Source organism: Mobula birostris, chromosome 8 (genome assembly GCF_030028105.1).
Source record: "Mobula birostris isolate sMobBir1 chromosome 8, sMobBir1.hap1, whole genome shotgun sequence".
Classification (NCBI taxonomy): domain Eukaryota; kingdom Metazoa; phylum Chordata; class Chondrichthyes; order Myliobatiformes; family Myliobatidae; genus Mobula; species Mobula birostris.
In genome coordinates this window covers 132,500,114-132,518,046 of record NC_092377.1, presented here as the reverse complement: position 1 = coordinate 132,518,046, position 17,933 = coordinate 132,500,114, and the positions used below count along the sequence as shown (strand labels likewise).

Here is a 17,933-nt window from a genome sequence, read left to right as displayed (position 1 = left end):
GTGCAGGAGTAGGCCATTCGGCCCTTCGAGCCTGCACCGCCATTTATTATGATCATGGCTGATCATCCAACTCAGAACACCGCCCCAGCCTTCCCTCCATACCCCCTGACCCCTGTAGCCACAAGGGCCATATCTAACTCCCTCTTAAATATAGCCAATGAACTGGCCTCAACTGTTTCCTGTGGCAGAGAATTCCACAGATTCACCACTCTCTGTGTGAAGAAGTTTTTCCTAATCTCGGTCCTAAAAGGCTTCCCCTCTATCCTCAAACTGTGACCCCTCGTTCTGGACTTCCCCAACATCGGGAACAATCTTCCTGCATCTAGCCGGTCCAATTCCTTTAGGATCTTATACGTTTCAATCAGATCCCCCCTCAATCTTCTAAATTCCAATGAGTACAAGCCCAGTTCATCCAGTCTTTCTTCATATGAAAGTCCTGCCATCCCAGGAATCAATCTGGTGAACCTTCTTTGTAGTCCCTCTACGGCAAGGATGTCTTTCCTCAGACTAGGGGACCAAAACTGCACACAATACTCCAGGTGTGGTCTCACCAAGGCCTTGTACAACTGCAGTAGTACTTCCCTGCTCCTGTACTCGAATCCTCTTGCTATAAATGCCAGCATACCATTCGCCTTTTTCACCGCCTGCTGTACCTGCATGCCCACTTTCAATGACTGGTGTATAATGACACCCAGGTCTCGTTGCACCTCCCCTTTTCCTAATCGGCCACCATTCAGATAATAATCTGTTTTCCTATTTTTGCCACCAAAGTGGATAACTTCACATTTATCCATATTAAATTGCATCTGCCATGAATTTGCCCACTCACCCAACCTATCCAAGTCACCCTGCATCCTCTTAGCATCCTCCTCACAGCTAACACTGCCACCCAGCTTCGTGTCATCCGCAAACTTGGAGATGCTGCATTTAATTCCCTCATCCAAGTCATTAATATATATTGTAAACAACTGGGGTCCCAGCACTGAGCCTTGCGGGGCCCCACTAGTCACCGCCTGCCATTCTGAAAAGGTCCCGTTTATTCCCACTCTTTGCTTCCTGTCTGCTAACCAACTCTCCACCCACACCAATACCTTACCCCCAATACCGTGTGCTTTAAGTTTGCACACTAATCTCCTGTGCGGGACCTTGTCAAAAGCCTTGTGAAAATCCAAATATACCACATCCACTGGTTCTCCCCTATCCACTCTACTGGTTACATCCTCAAAAAATTCTATGAGATTCGTCAGACATGATTTTCCTTTCACAAATCCATGCTGACTTTGTCCGATCATTTCACCGCTTTCCAAATGTGCTGTTATCACATCCTTGATAACTGACTCCAGCAGTTTCCCCACCACCGACGTTAGGCTAACCGGTCTATAATTCCCCGGTTTCTCCTCCCTCCTTTTTTAAAAAGTGGAGTTACATTAGCCACCCTCCAATCCTCAGGAACTAGTCCAGAATCTAACGAGTTTTGAAAAATTATCACTAATGCATCCACTATTTCTTGGGCTACTTCCTTGAGCACCCTGGGATGCAGACCATCTGGCCCTGGGGATTTATCTGCCTTCAATCCCTTCAATTTACCTAACACCACTTCCCTGCTAACATGTATTTCGCTCAGTTCCTCCATCTCACTGGACCCTCTGTCCCCTACTATTTCTGGAAGATTATTTATGTCCTCCTTAGTGAAGACAGAACCAAAGTAATTATTCAATTGGTCTGCCATGTCCTTGCTCCCCATAATCAATTCACCTGTTTCTGTCTGCAGGGGACCTATATTTGTCTTTACCAGTCTTTTCCTTTTTACATATCTATAAAAGCTTTTACAGTCCGTTTTTATGTTGCCTGCCAGTTTTCTCTCATAATCTTTTTTCCCCTTCCTAATTAAGCCCTTTGTCCTCCTCTGCTGAACTCTGAATTTCTCCCAGTCCTCAGGTGAGCCACTTTCTCTGGCTAATTTGTATGCTTCTTCTTTGGAATTGATACTATCCCTAATTTCTCTTGTCAGTCACAGGTGCACTACCTTCCTTGATTTATTCTTTTGCCAAACTGGGATGAACATTTGTTGCAGTTCATCCATGCAACCTTTAAATGCTTGCCATTGCATATCCACCGTCAATCCTTTAAGTGTCATTTGCCAGTCTATCTTAGCTAATTCACGTCTCATACCTTCAAAGTTACCCCTCTTTAAGTTCAGAACCTTTGTTTCTGAATTAGCTATGTCACTCTCCATCTCAATGAAGAATTCCACCATATTATGGTCACTCTTACCCAAGGGGCCTCTCACGACAAGATTGCTAATTAACCCTTCCTCATTGCTCAAAACCCAGTCTAGAATAGCCTGCTCTCCAGTTGGTTCCTCGACATGTTGGTTCAAAAAACCATCCCGCATACATTCCAAGAAATCCTCTTCCTCAGCACCTTTACCAATTTGGTTCACCCAATCTACATGTAGATTGAAGTCACCCATTATAACTGCTGTTCCTTTATTGCACACATTTCTAATTTCCTGTTTAATACCATCTCTGACCTCACTACTACTGTTAGGTGGCCTGTACACAACTCCCACCAGCGTCTTCTGCCCCTTAGTGTTACGCAGCTCTACCCATATCGATTCCACATCTTCCCAGCTTATGTCCTTCCTTTCTATTGCGTTAATCTCTTCTTTAACCAGCAACGCCACCCCACCTCCCCTTCCTTCATGTCTATCCCTCCTGAATATTGAATATCCCTGAACGTTGAGCTCCCATCCCTGGTCACCCTGGAGCCATGTCTCTGTGATCCCAACTATATCATAATCATTAATAACAATCTGCACTTTCAATTCATCCACCTTATTACGAATGCTCCTTGCATTGACACACAAAGACTTCAGGCGCTCTTTTACAACTCTCTCAGCCCTTATACAATTATGCTGAAAAGTGGCCCTTTTTAATGCTTGCCCTGGATTTGTCGGCCTGCCACTTTTACTTTTCTCCATAGTACTTTTTGTTTATACCCTCACTTTACACCCCTCTGCCTCTCTGCACTGGTTCCCATCCCCCTGTAGTGAACTAACCTCCTCACGCCTAGCCTCTTTAATTTGATTCCCACCCCCCAACCATTTTAGTTTAAAGTCACCTCAGTAGCCCCTGCTAATCTCCCTACCAGGATATTGGTCCCCCTAGGATTCAAGTGCAACCCGTCCTTTTTGTACAGGTCAGGCCTGCGCCAAAAGAGGTCCCAATGATCCAAAAACTTGAATCCCTGCCCCCTGCTCCAATCCCTCAGCCACGCATTTATCCTCCACCTCATCGCATTCCTACTCTCACTGTCGCGTGATACAGGCAGTAATCCCGAGATAACTACCTTTGCGGTCCTTTTTCTCAACTCCCTTCCTAGCTCCCTATATTCTCCTTTCAGGACCTCATCCTTTTTCCTACCTATGTCATTGGTACCTATATGTACCACGACCTCCGGCTCCTCACCCTCCCACTTCAGGATATCTTGGACACGATCAGAAATATTCCGGACCCTGGCACCAGGGAGGCAAACTACCATCCGGGTCTCTGGACTGCGTCCACAGAATCGCCTATCTGACCCCCTTACTATCGAGTCCCCTATCACAACTGCCCTCCTCTTCCTTGCCCTACCCTTCTGAGCTACAGGGCCAGACTCTGTGCCGGAGGCACGGCCACTGTCGCTTCCCCCGGGTAAGCCGTCCCCCCCAACAGTACTCAAACAGGAGTACCTGTTGTTAAGGGGCACAACCACCTGGGTACTCCCTATTACCTGACTTTTCCCCTTCCCCCTCCTAACCGTGACCCACTTGTCTGCCTCCCGTGGCCCCGGCGTGACCACCTGCCTGCAACTCCTCTCTATCACCTCCTCACTCTCCCTGACCAGACGAAGGTCATCGAGCTGCAGCTCCAGTTCCGTAACGCGGTCCCTTAGGAGCTGCATCTCGATGCACTTGGCGCAGATGTAGACGTCCGGGAGGCTTGGAGACTCCAGGGCCTCCTACATCCGACACCGAGAACAGCAAACTGCCCTCACACTCATACTGCCCCTCTCCTCAAATAACAACAGAAAATGAATGCCAAACCTCCCTCGCCTCGCCCGTTTCCGCCTAAGCCAGTTGAGCCGAAGCCCTTAAGTCTTCACTCTGCTCCCGGCTCACTCCGCAGCCCGCAAACTACGCTGCCCGCTCTATGAGGCTCTGTTCCTTTTAAATCTGCCGCGCTGCACAGCCCGACATCACACGCCTGCGCAGTCCCGCCTCTCAGAACGCCGTTGAAGAAAAAAAAATAACGAAAATTTCAAAAATGTCTTTCTTGGCACTCCCACTCAGACTCTCAGACTCCTTCTTCGAATCTAAACCCGTGAGATAAAATGTCAGATAAAATCACAAGCTGGGAATTGCTGCGGTCCACAGCAGGGCAAGGGAACTGAATACATCTGTCAATATGCTCACAGGTTATAGACTGTGTTTTTTTTTAATAAATCAATGCATCTACGAAATATACACATATCATTCAGTGCAGTTCTGTGTGCTTTAACTTTTGTCAAATATCTCATCTGCATGAGTTTGCTATGTTGTTTTTGATAGTTATACGTTCCAGTTGAAATTCCGATAATAAATTTACAGTAAATATATTGTTTTCCTGGAGTTTGTTAAACTGATCAGAATGCTCACATTTTGCTTCCTGATTTGACATCCACATAGAGGTCCAAGTGATTCCCAGCTCCTTGGCATAATCATCACCATACCAGACCAGTAACTCACAGTGAGGAGGAACTGGCTTACACGTCCTGTAGTAAATGTTTTCACAGTGCTGGAAGGCAACCAGGTTCTGTTCCTGCTCCTTTCTGGCACAGTTCACAAACCTGGAACACAAGAAGTAAATATGAAGTGAACAACGTAAAATTGTGAAGTGAACACAGAAAGTGAGGTCTGTTTGCAAAGCCGAATGAATGAAAGAAATCTCCAGTTCTGGTACAAATTCAAAAATGAAATATGGAAGACTCTTTGTCAGAAATCGGTCAAGCAGTCTTTCGTCTGAAACTTTAACAAATTTCCTACCAGAAATGTGGACTAGCCTCCTCAATGTTCCCAGAACCTCCTCTTTTTATTTGATGTTTCAAGCATCTACAGTTTGTTTTAGATTTTTATGTCAAGTTCTAGTTGAATTTTCATTCAAGCATACATCAATCTAACCAAAACAAAACAATGTTCCTCTGGGGACAAGTTACAAAACATCTTCCCAACAGCACACTTCAAATAGCACACGTTTATGATTCAACTTCAAATCTGATGCCTAGATAAAGCAATCTCACACAATTTCGATGCAGAATATTCTGACTGTGATATTAACAGGAGGGTAAAAACCAACAGGAGTGAGGAAGCGTGATGTGAAGTGGGTTAATACTTTCCTTAGACTTGCTGTGACTCCAACAGATCTCAGAATCTATGCCTGAGTTTAAACTGTGGTTTCAGTATCCCAGTCAGATCGAAACATGGCAGGCTGATTATTTTCAACACAAGAAACTCTGCAGACGTGAGGAATCCAGAGAAACATGCACAAAATGTTGGCGAATCAGCAGGCCAGGCAACATCAATGGAAATGAATAAATAGTCACTATTTCAGACCAAGATCCTTCTTATAGACAGAAAAGGAAAGGGAAAAGCAACAGAATAAAAAGGTGGGGGATGTAAAGGAGGATAGATAGAAAGTGATAGGTGACACTTGGCGGGCATGAAAGATAAAGGGCTGGAAAGGAAGGAACCAGATTGGAGAGGTGACAGAGAAAAGAGGTAAGAGGCCAGAGTAGGAAATAGAAGAAGGGAGGGAGAGGATTTCACTTAACCATAAGAAGAAACAGATATTGATAGCATCATGTTAGAGACTACCCAGTGGTACAAGAGGAGTCCATGGCGAGGAAGGAGGTGAATGGGCAGGTGTAGTGATTTGGCCAGCTTGCAGGGGTAAGTGCTAGGAGTGACTTTGATAGATCGAATCCCTTTGGAGATGGCAGAAGTTGCAAAGAACGATGTGTTAGATGCATCGGCTTATGGGGTGGTAGGTAAGGAGAAGAGGAACTATGTCACTGTTAAAGCAGTGGGAAGATAGGATGAGTGCAAGTGTTCAGAAAATGGAGGAGATGCAGGTGAGGGCAGCATCAACAGTGGAGGAAGAGAAAATCCAGTTTTTGAAGAAAGAGTACATCTCTGATATCCTGGAAAGGAAAGCTTCATCCTGGGAACAGATGTGGCAGAGGTGAAAGAACTGGGAAAGGGGAATCATCTTTTTTAAACAGAAGATAAGGTGGGAGGAGGTATAGTCAAGAAAACCATTGGAATCAGTAGGTTGATAAAAATGGGAGTTGACAGTTTGGCTCCACAGATGGAGGAAGAGAGATCAAGAAATGGGATGGAGCTGTCAGAAATGGACCAAGTGGATGTAAGGGCAGGAAAGTTAGAGGAAGACTTGATGAAATTGATGAGCTGAGCCTGGGTGCTTTGAATCAGCACCAATGCACTTGACATTATTGCAGCATCAGTTGGCAGCACAGGATCACAAGGCTTGAGGAAGGATTTGTGGGCCTTGGCCTGGTCTGAGGAGAAAAGTTCCTTTAGCTACAAAACAACTGTCAGAGAAAGTGTTGATTCTTCTGCAACATTCAAAATCAGTTATCCATCATTGACTTGTAATTGTATAAATCTTTCCTTACCTCATCCAGTTTGATTTAGCTTCATCCTGGGCATCTATGTACTCAAGTTCTTTGTTTGCCTTGCTGATCTATGGAAAAATATTTTGGTACAACTCCCTGATTAATGAAGAACATAAGCATGAAGTTTCCACATTTTCCCATACTATCAATTCAATTAATTATCCTTTAATCTGTTTAATACGCTTATGCTTTAAAAGCACAGCACTCCAACAATATTCCTGGGACTCAAATCATGTGGAAAATGAGCTACTGGAATATATACTCGGAATTCAGAACAACTTTGAAAAGTTTTGCGTGGTAGTTAAAGTTTCTTTAGCTACAACAAAGTTCTGATCATTTGTGTTGGCCACAAACATTCAATATACTCTCAATCCAGGAGTGTAGAAATCAGAATAAAAGGAAGGGTAACAGAGCAGGAACGTGACGGAGTATCTATTCAGCTGAGAGTGGGAAAGAACAAAGCTTGACAGTGTGTGAATGGTATTGAGAATCACTGGAACATGCGGAGAAGAGAGAAATTAAGGGTCAAAAGTTCTGTATTTTTTCTCAGCTGAGAATACTTGTCTGTAGCTGGTTCCCTAATTCCAGTGAAATATAATTTAACGACAAAGTTTAGCAGTGTACAAATAATGATGGTGGTAATAATGGAAGACAGGATTACCAACTATGGGGAACATTTTGTAAACATACTGTCCTCTCACTGTTTTCCCTATGGTGGTGTTTAGCTGGTCTCGAGCTAGTTGGAACATATTTGCTCCAAAAATTCTCTTCAACAGGTGCAACCTAACACGTGGAGCATTGCAAACAACAGGAATTCTGCAGATTCTGTAAATTCAAGCAACACACATCAAAGTTGCTGGTGAGCGCAGCAGGCCAGGCAGCATCTCTAGGAAGAGGTGCAGTCGACGTTTCAGGCCGAGACCCTTTGTCAGGACTAACTGAAGGAAGAGTGAGTAAGAGATTTGAAAGTGGGAGGGGGAGGCAGAGATCCAAAATGATAGGAGAAGACAGGAGGGGGAGGGATGGAGCCAGGAGCTGAACAGGTGATTGGCAAAAGGGATACGAGAGGATCATGGGACAGGAGGTCCGGGAAGAAAGACAAGGGGGGGGGGGAACCCAGAGGATGGGCAAGGGGTATATTCAGAGGGACAGAGGGAGAAAAAGGAGAGTGAGAGAAAGAATGCGTGTATAAAAATAAGTAACAGATGGGGTACGAGGGGGAGGTGGGGCATTAGCGGAAGTTAGAGAAGTCGATGTTCATGCCACCAGGTTGGAGGCTACCCAGACGGAATATAAGGTGTGGTTCCTCCAACCTGAGTGTGGCTTCATCTTTACAGTAGAGGAGGCCGTGGATAGACATGTCAGAATGGGATGTGGAATTAAATGTCTATCCACGGCCTCCTCTACTGTAAAGATGAAGCCACACTCAGGTTGGAGGAACAACACCTTATGTTCCGACTGGGTAGCCTCCAACCTGATGGCATGAACATCGACTTCTCTAACTTCCGCTAATGCCCCACCTCCCCCTCGTACCCCATCTGTTACTTATTTTTATACATGCATTCCTTCTCTCACTCTCTCCTTTTTCTCCCACTGTCCCTCTGAATATACCCCTTGCCCATCCTCTGGGTTCCCCCCACCCCCATCTTTCTTCCCGGACCTCCTGTCCCATGATCCTCTCGTATCCCTTTTGCCAATCACATGTCCAGCTCCTGGCTCCATTCCTCCCCCTCCAGTCTTCTCCTATCATTTTGGATCTCCGCCTCCCCCTCCCACTTTCAAATCTGTTATTCACTCTTCCTTCAGTTAGTCCTGACGAAGGGTCTCGGCCTGAAACGTCGACTGCACCTCTTCCTAGAGATGCTGCCTGGCCTGCTGCGTTCACCAGCAACTTTGATGTGTGTTACGTGGAGTATTGCTTTTGTTAACTGCAAGAGCTACTTACCACCCATGAATATCCACTGACAGCAGCTGCTTCTTCACTAGAAACCTCCCCTTCATATGGTCCAAAATGAACACCTCTGGGAATAAGCTTCCCTTCATTCCAGACACCCAGACCAGCTTTCTGAATTTTTGATGGGGCTATGTAGAGACCCTCAGGAAGAGTTAAACGTGCTCTGTCTGGTTGATTGAAATCCACAACAGTGTCCTTCATAAAGATGGGTGGACCATGCACAGGGCATTCTTCAATAAAAAACATCTCGCAGGCTTCACAAACTAAAATACAAAGTTAAGAACTGATCAAGATGTTGCTGTTCCTATAGCTGGTGGGGGCTAGTGCTGAGGAAGGCTAAATGATCCACGATGGATGTAATTCTACTGCATGTCTTTGCATATAATACCATCATGAACTGGTTGCTGTGCAAAGCATCTGGAAAAATAATTGCTCAAAATTTGAGAAAATCTACAGATGCTGGACTCCAAGCAACACACTCAACGTGCTGGAGGAAGTAAGCAGGCTAGGCAGCTTCTATGAAAAAGAGAAAACAGATGATATTTTGGGCCGACACTTTGTCAGACTTGATCACCTCTTTTCCATGGATGGTGCCTGCCCTGCTGAATTTCTCCAGCATTTTGTGTGTGCATTGCTGAAAAAAAAAGTATCTTCCATTGCTATGACCTATATGTGGAGACATTCCTAGCAAGTCAGAATAACAATGGAGATATGTAAAAAGTCACTTCATTAGGTCAGCCGTAGGTTAACAGGAATATCTTGCGTTAAGATTGAACTGTTTCATTCAAAAGACTATTCAAATACAACTAAGTGTTCACTTATAAACATGAAGAGAAACTCATGATGATCAAACACAATACTGTAATGATGCCAGGGAAACTGCAAAGAAAATGTTTAAAGCTAACAATGTCATGGCAAATAGGATCAACTCTAATAAAACTGCTTTAAAAAGGTTAAAGAAAAGTTCTATAATTTGAACTAATGAAGCATTTATAACTGGGCCACTGCATGAGAAAAGATACAAAATTTGATCAACAATCCAATGGAGTAAAGTGGTTGCATACTTTCTAGCAGAGGGGTACTTTCACAAACAAAAACCTGATGAATTAGTGTTTACATTTATTTTTGGTAAAATTGGCTCAGGAAATGATGAAGTAGCATAAGAGTGATGGAGACAAAATGAAACATTCACTTTAAAAATGGTAAATGAAATTGTTGGCAACTGCAATATTCTTATGAAGAAGAGAAATGGACAATTGTATGGAGAATCAAGACTGCAACAGCAACCAGTCACAAAAAGATAAAAATCTATAACAACATGGTCTGGAAATCTGAAATGAAAGCTGAAAATTCTAGAAACAGTCAGCAAATAAGTCAACATCTGTGAAATGTAAAATAGCAAAATATTTCATTCTGAAGTTCAGATCATGGGAATTAATCCAGAAATATTACTTGTTTTTCGTGATCTGCAGGTTACCTCTGATACTTGTGTAATATGACAGAATTCATTCATAACTGCACAGTAAGAAATCCCTTGGGGAAAATATAGTGAAGTAATAGGAATCTGCATTGAGATAATTAGTGACAAAAATACATCAGAAATTATGACATTGAAGTCAAATCATTTATATTCATATTAAGATCAGATTGCTAACATTTGAAAATAGGATGAAAAGTTATGACAGTAGGTTAAGAATGCTAACTATTTCAAGCCATATTTTGTTTGTTCATTGTAGGTTATCATAAGGATCAGTTGAAGTTATCGGTTTCGTAGAAGGCAGACTGTAATATTTCCCAGCTTGCCCTGGATTCAACTGTAGGTGGCAAAACAACCCATGAAAAATATCAGCAAATTAATATAAACTGGACCAAGAAGATGCTGACCATACTGCAATGTGCAGAAGTAAATTTAACATCAATCATGCGATTACTGGCCGTTAAAGTTAAAGAGAAATCATACACTCGGATCCAACATGTCAGCGCTCTTTTCCCAAACATTCTACATGTCTCATTGTTCCATCATTCCTATAGCCTCCCATTCCATTGTGTCATCACAACAATTCTCCCAATATATTACACATGCTTTAAACAAAAAGATTGATAATTTGGACCTACAAAGGTAGTCGTCATCACGAAGCTCTTGTTCCTCACTGTAATTTTTCTTCTCTTTCTTTCGTAAATCATACCATCTTTTCTCAGACACTTTGGTTGACTTATCATTTGTTGATCCAAACATATTTTTGGTGGAGACAGCTGGAATAACACAAAATGAGCAAATATTAAGCAAATTAAATTAATACAATATAGAACAGGACAATATTGTAACTGGCTAGTCTGTAATGTTGTACCAAACGAATTAAACTAGTAGTTAAATACCGATATAAACAAATCCCATCTGCCCATACAACATCCACGTCCATCCATTCACTTCACAGTGATATGTCTTTCAAGGAAAACTCTTCAAAGCCTGAATCATATTTGCCTCTACTGCCACCCATGGCAATATATTATTCCAAGCACCAAGCGCTTTCTGTGCAACAGCCTGCCCTGCACATCTGCTTTGAACTTACCACCTCACACTTCAAATGCATGCCCACCATTATAATGCGTTTTGCCTGGACAGACTCATTTCTCAGCACCAGGTCCAGTCTGGCCCCTCCTCATATTGGACTATTTACACATTGATGCATGAAACCGACCGGGATACACAAAACAAATTCTGTCCCATCAAAACCTCCTGTGCCAAGGAGCTTAGTCTATATTGAGGAATGCGAATATAGCTGTGGCTGATACCCTGTTGCTTTTACAGCTTTCCCCAATCTCCCTAATTGCCCACCATTGAGAACATCTACCATGAACGCTGCCTGGGCAGGGTGAAAAGCATTATCGAGGACGCACCTCACCCTAACCATGGACTTTTTACTCACCTCCCATCCGGTAGGCACTACAGGAGTCTCCGTTCCCGCACCAGCAGGCAGAGGAAGAGCTTCTTCCCTGAGGCTGTGACCCTGCTGAATCTCACATCACAACGTTAAGCAGAATTACACCCATATTGTACTGTCTCAGTGCTTTCATATTTGTGTGCAGTCGCACTTACTTTTTATTCGCAGTTAGTTTGTAAATAACACGATTTGCATTTCTGGTTAGATGCTAACTGCATTTCATTGGCTTTGTATCTGTACTCAGCGCAATGACAATAAAGTTGAATCAAATCTAATCTAATCGAATATCCATTCCTCAATGATCCTGAGGCTGTTGTGGAATCTGTAGTACAATCCCAGAGCGATTGCATTTTAATTTTAATTTCTACCCATATATACATGGTAGATGAACCCTACATTATGTTCCATTATTGTTTCAAGTCAGTTTCGACAGTAAGTACAGAGATATATAGAATGCAATATATTCATAAATCCAACTAAAATAGCTATGATGGAAGTTAGATCATATTCATCTTACATCCATCATTTATATTAATAAATGAAAGTCAATGTTTGGTCTCTACTTTGAGCTTCACCTGCAGAAACCAAAATTACCTGCTGCTCTTTTGATTTGTTTCACGAAAATGGGATCTTCCTTCACTGAGCCATGTTCCTCAGTGACTTCACTCAAATCTTCACGTTTGTCATTGTCTGAATGGGATGTGACCTGTAATGTGACAATTTGGTGCAAAGTGTGATGCTCAAACAGGGCTTCAGAATAACGTAGTAAGATTTTGTTTTTTATTCCAACTAGTTCTTTCTTTGTTTTTCAGTTGAACTCCCAAACCAATCAACAAATAAAAGTAGTAACTACCCCATGTTGGTAATTTACGTAAGGCCACATCTTTCATACCATGCAGTGAAATAATAATTAATCACATCAGCAGATGAGAAAAACTGAATACAATAATTAAATAAGTTGTTTGGAAATTAACAACAGCCCTGTCCACAAAACCAGAACAAATGAAGGAAACCCATCTGATTGTGAATCAGGGGAATGAGAGGAGATTTGACATATCTTCTTAATACTTGTCTCTGATCGTCCTTCATATTACACCCAATCCTCAGAGAAGTTGCAAATTAACATTTCACAATGACATCAAAAGTAATTTGAAATGGCAGATGGTGTGCCAAACAAATTTTGTGTAACAATTGTCCTCTCCTGAACACCAAAAGATTGTTGCTAACTTTAGCACATCAATCCAACAGCAGTGATTGTGAAAAACCAAAGAGTTCAATCATTTTCTTCTTTAAAATAGAAATACTGATCTAGGTGACCATGCTATTAATAGTGAATATTAAGATATTAATTTATTCAGTGAGTATTTCCTTTTCCTACCTTGCCAACAGTCCTCTTAGCTCCCTGGCTATATTGACGTTTAAAAGGAGGTATAAAGGTTCTCATTCCTTGCAAATAAAAAGTGAATCATCAGTTCAGGTTAAGATAGGAAATTTTATCCCAACTGCTTGGCAGTTCTGGAAAATCCAGTATATACTCAAATCACTACAGTTTAGAAACCTTTAGATCACTTTGCACTAAAATAAACATTGTGTTTTGTTCTGATTCTGTTCTGTAATGTAAAAGTTTTTCTTATTTTATGTTTTTCCTGAGAATGCTGCTGATATGATACTATGTGCCTGCGATACTTCTGTAAGTACATTTTACTTTGTTGTCTTCAGGCATGTACTTGTTCATAAGATAATAAACTGAACTTTTGACATTTATTTAAAGCTTAAATTAAAAGCAAGATACTGTATCAGAAAAGTAAAAGTAAACTCACACCGTATCAGCAATGCAATAGGAAACTGCAATACTTTACCTTCTCTCTGAACTTTCATTTTGATTCTCTTTGACAATATATTCATCAGGCTCAAGACCAAACTTTGCAGACGAAGTTTTGGTAACAACTGCATCAAATATTTCAACAAATAATAATTCAAATTACTTTGTGACTTTTTGGAAAGATTAGGCGTCCACTCCTCATCTGAACCACTTGATTCATATAAATGGGGCTGACACCCTCTGCTTCGGCGTTCCATGAATTCTGGCTTTGGTACATTCAGTCCTGTGAAAAGTAAAATGTGTTCATCATCTCTTGATGATAATGCCAGTATTTCCTTTCACTAAATTTACAAGCACAAGATAGCTAGGAGGGTTAAGAGGGGTCATGTTTAATTCAAAAAGTCACAATCAAATACAACGAAGGGTTCATTTTAAGACTTGAAAAGAAACATCATAGGTTTCTTTATTATCCAGAGAGGAGTGTATGGCCAGGGCTAAATGGGAGTATTGTTGTGCTATTGATTAGGAAACTCTCACAAGGAAATGAAAACAAGCAAAACTGCACAAGGAATCTTGGAGTAATCTCAAGGCAGTTTGGTGTGCTCATTTCCTCTAGTGACAAAGAAATCTTAGAGTGATCACACATTACTTTGGAGCAAGTTATTGGGCAGGAATTTGATTCTTGGTCACATTCATTTCCAAATTCATGTGTTTGTGTTTGCGTCACTGTTTAATTTTAAACTTATCTTGTGCTTTAACAGACATTTATTTAGTATTAAAAAATGAGACTATCACCAGCAGAGTAGGCATTTACTGTGCTTTTGAATTGCCTTTTGTGTGACATAGCAGCCAAACTTGGAGACATTGGGGCCCCAATCCACAAGATAACCCGGTCGTTTTTAGTGCAGTAGTCACAGGTTTGAAATATTTTGCTGGAAAATCTTGCCATAAACATCCCAGCGCATTTCCAATGTCGTATAGCTTGTAGAGACAGTGCATGTTTAATTTGGTGAAAGCAGTACGTATCAAGCACCACGGAGAACACGCCCTCATCCAAGGTACTTTCACAGTGCTCCATTGCTCACTTTAATATTTGTTGTTTCTGAGTGATCTGTCGAGTAGGGGATATCATCTTCCCATATTCTGGTTCTGTGTGTTTTGGGGATGCTCTTCAGATTTAGAGCACTTACTATTTTTACGAGGTTCTTTGTAAATCCAGTATTTCATTTAATTTACTGAATAGACTTCCCACATTGTCTTCCAATGTCTTGAACAGTCACAGATCATGGACAGCCACATCAGCACTGCTGATAGAATTTGACAGGATAACTTTAAAGTATCTTCTGTTCCTCACACAATGCCAAACCTTAAAGTCATGTTGTTAATTTGGGAGAAAACACTGACAATGGTTTGCTTGATGTTGTGAATAAATTTGCACTATTCTTCAGAAAAATAATTAATTATTTGCCTACCAGTTTCAGAAAACCTGATGCACAGCGGAGAGTATCCTGACTGGTGCATCGTGGCCTGGTATGGAAATACCAATGCCCAAGAAGCGGTAAGCCAAGAAACAGTGAATTCACCACAGTCCATCAAAGCAAAAGTCCTCCCAGCAATTGAGTGATGCCACAAAAAAGCATTCAGCATCAAGGATACCCACCATCCAGGCAATGCTCTCTTCCCTCTGCTGCCATCGGGAGAAGGTGAAGGAGCCTTAGGTCCAACACCACCTAGTTCAGGAACAGGTCTTACCCTTCAACCATCGGGCTCCTGAACCAGTATAGATAACTTCACTCACCTCATCACTGCACTGATCACACTATGGACACACTTTTAAGGGCTGAATAACTCATGTGCACGATATTGTTTGTTACTTTTTTCTGACCATGATTATTATTATTGTATTTGCAGTTGCTTATTATTTTTATATTGGTTGTTTGTCAGTCTGTGTAGTTTTTCATTGATTCTATTGAATTTCATCACTCTACTGTGAACGCCTGCAAAAAGATAAACCACTAGGTAGGGTATGATGACATAAAAAGACTTTAAACTTAGCAGGCATTTATTGCTGGAGTGTTGGTCAGCAGAAAGGCAAGTTAACAGTCCACCTTCATTTAGATTTTTTCTGTGTTAGCCAATTCCTTTGTACATATTGTGTTGGATAGGTCAAAGCTTAGGTAGTCAGTGTGTTAACAGGCAAGTGCTAATTGGATTGCTTAAGCTCTTGCTTCTTGACTGAGATTGCAGTGACCTTGCTTCAAACATGGAGACAACAAAGATTTCAACTAGGGGCAGCTTGGCAGAAGAGAGGAGAGATCATTATGCAAGAATGTGTAATAATTTCCGTTTATCCTGTTGATTTTAACTGTGGAGAATGCTTGCTTCATTCATTATTTGCATGTCAGAAGGACATGTCATTGCGTATAAACCGTAGGTTGACAGCTTCTTAAGGGTGCCAGAGGGTACTGATACAATGGGGTTGAGAGGGATAATGAATCAGCCACGATGCAATGACAGAGCAGACTTGATAGGTGAAATAGCCATATTCTGCTCTCATGTCTTATGGTCTTAAGACTTTCACACAATCAATCTCTTTTGACTTGTGCATTCCAGTTAGTGCAGAGGAATAAACAGTTGATGTTATAGGCTGAGACCCTTCATGAGTTCTGTTTGTTTCTTCCCATAGATACTGCCTGACCTACTGTGAATCTCAAATATTTCGTGTGTTGTCTTGGGTTTCCAGTATCTGCAGATTTTCTTGTGTTTGAATCAATATTATCATAGAACAGGGCTATTAAATGTATTTCTACAGATTCTGAAAGTGTATCAGCAGAGGAAATAGAACGCTCAAACGAACACAGCCTTCAAACTCATTATCTACTGCGATGGTATGTGGGAAAATCATATGCCAACAGGAGTCAGCTGAAAATGCCAAACAGAATATCAAGGAAAGTAATGGTTTCTACAAACCAATGGCGAGCATGGCTTCATAGTTCCGCTTCACATTCTTATAGCGGAGTTTCTCCCAGTCACTCAGCTCTGCCCACTCTTCTTTGGAAAAGTAACCAACAATGTCGTTAAACTTGTTTGCATCCTGGAAAGATAAGACATGTTTCCTGAAATACCAGAGTATTTAGCAGAGTAGAATATCCATTTTCTTTTATCACAGTTACAAAACAGATTAGACAACATACCACATATTTATTTTGTCTGCAAGGATAATCCCTGCAATATAGGAAACAGGATCAAGCAATCACAAACTCAAATTAAAGGGGAGCCCCACTGGGCTGGACGCAAGAAATTTTATTTAGAGGTTGGCAAATACTTGGAATTCACACCCAAGAGCTGACGGAGATCAACCACTGATTACATTCCAGATGAAATGAAAGTATGTCAGGATATCAGAGGAATGAATCTACTACATATCACAAAATGAGTTAAATAATGCTCTTCAGCACATAAATGAGCTATGATATTGTGGAATGATGGGGAATGCTTGAGATGCTGATTGACTACATCTTGAAAACCATTGCACTTATTTCTGGATGAAGGAAAGACACTATATTGTTGGCATAGTTACTTCAATATTTCAATAATGCTGTTGTCATGCAGTGACATCTGAACAACAAAACAGGAGACATAATACAATCTCTATTTTCACTTCACACAGCACACAGTTCATGTCTAGGAGTTAAAAACTCATTTGATTCTTTTAAGAAAACCTACGAAGTTGAGATAAAAGTCACCAAAAACAGAACAAAATGGTGAAGATAATCAAATGACAGGCATGATCTGTGGAAACAGAAATTCAGTGAATGTTGTCTCACATCTGGGGAGAAACAAAACACCATAGGGATACAGAACTGGAAGCATGAGGTAGATAGTCTGAATGGCCACATAACCAAAATTAATGTCCACGATGAGGATCAACACCCGCTTTAACTCATCAACTCCCCACTGACAGGAATGAATGTGGCTGGGGCCTCTCCACAAGCAGGCACTAAGCTGGTCTAAGATGGAGCAACAGCATCGTTTCCCTTTCAAGGCCATCAAGAGTACATCTATCCATCATCTGTGTCCAAGGTCCCAGGGAACTCACCTCCGATTCCCAGCTCCCATACATGACTTCATCACCTAAAGCAACACCTCAGCCTTCTTTCCTGAACTCACACACCCCAATTCCCCTGATCCTTCTCGCCCCTTTTTCCATCTGGGCAACTCTGCTGCCCAAACCTCTTTCCCTGATGCTGTTACTTCCCGCTCTGCCGAGACGGCAGACAGCTCAATCATCTCCTGTGACCAGAGTGATGTTTTCTCGGTATTCCGCTGGAGATCGTTTCTCCCACAAGAGTTTCCTTCTGACGAGGGTGCACTAGCTCCTCACTAATACTCTCGATCACGGGTCTAGTCCCTTGTGTCCTGAGAGAATTCGGTCCGTCACGATTTCACTCTCAGAAACTCCACACAACCACACACTCCCACCACCTCCTGCCGTAACCCG

General features: G+C 41.8%; 1 protein-coding gene across 1 annotated transcript in view; it reads right to left on the bottom strand.

Moving 5' to 3' along the window:
* LOC140202063 (uncharacterized) overlaps window positions 1-17,933 on the bottom strand; it is a 381,219-nt gene that overhangs the window by 320,408 nt on the left and 42,878 nt on the right. The window contains 5 exon segments of the mRNA XM_072266920.1: window positions 4,679-4,869; window positions 6,715-6,782; window positions 8,660-8,931; window positions 10,784-10,921; window positions 16,403-16,548. Of these exon segments, the coding sequence (XP_072123021.1) occupies window positions 4,679-4,869; window positions 6,715-6,782; window positions 8,660-8,931; window positions 10,784-10,921; window positions 16,403-16,548 (815 nt within the window).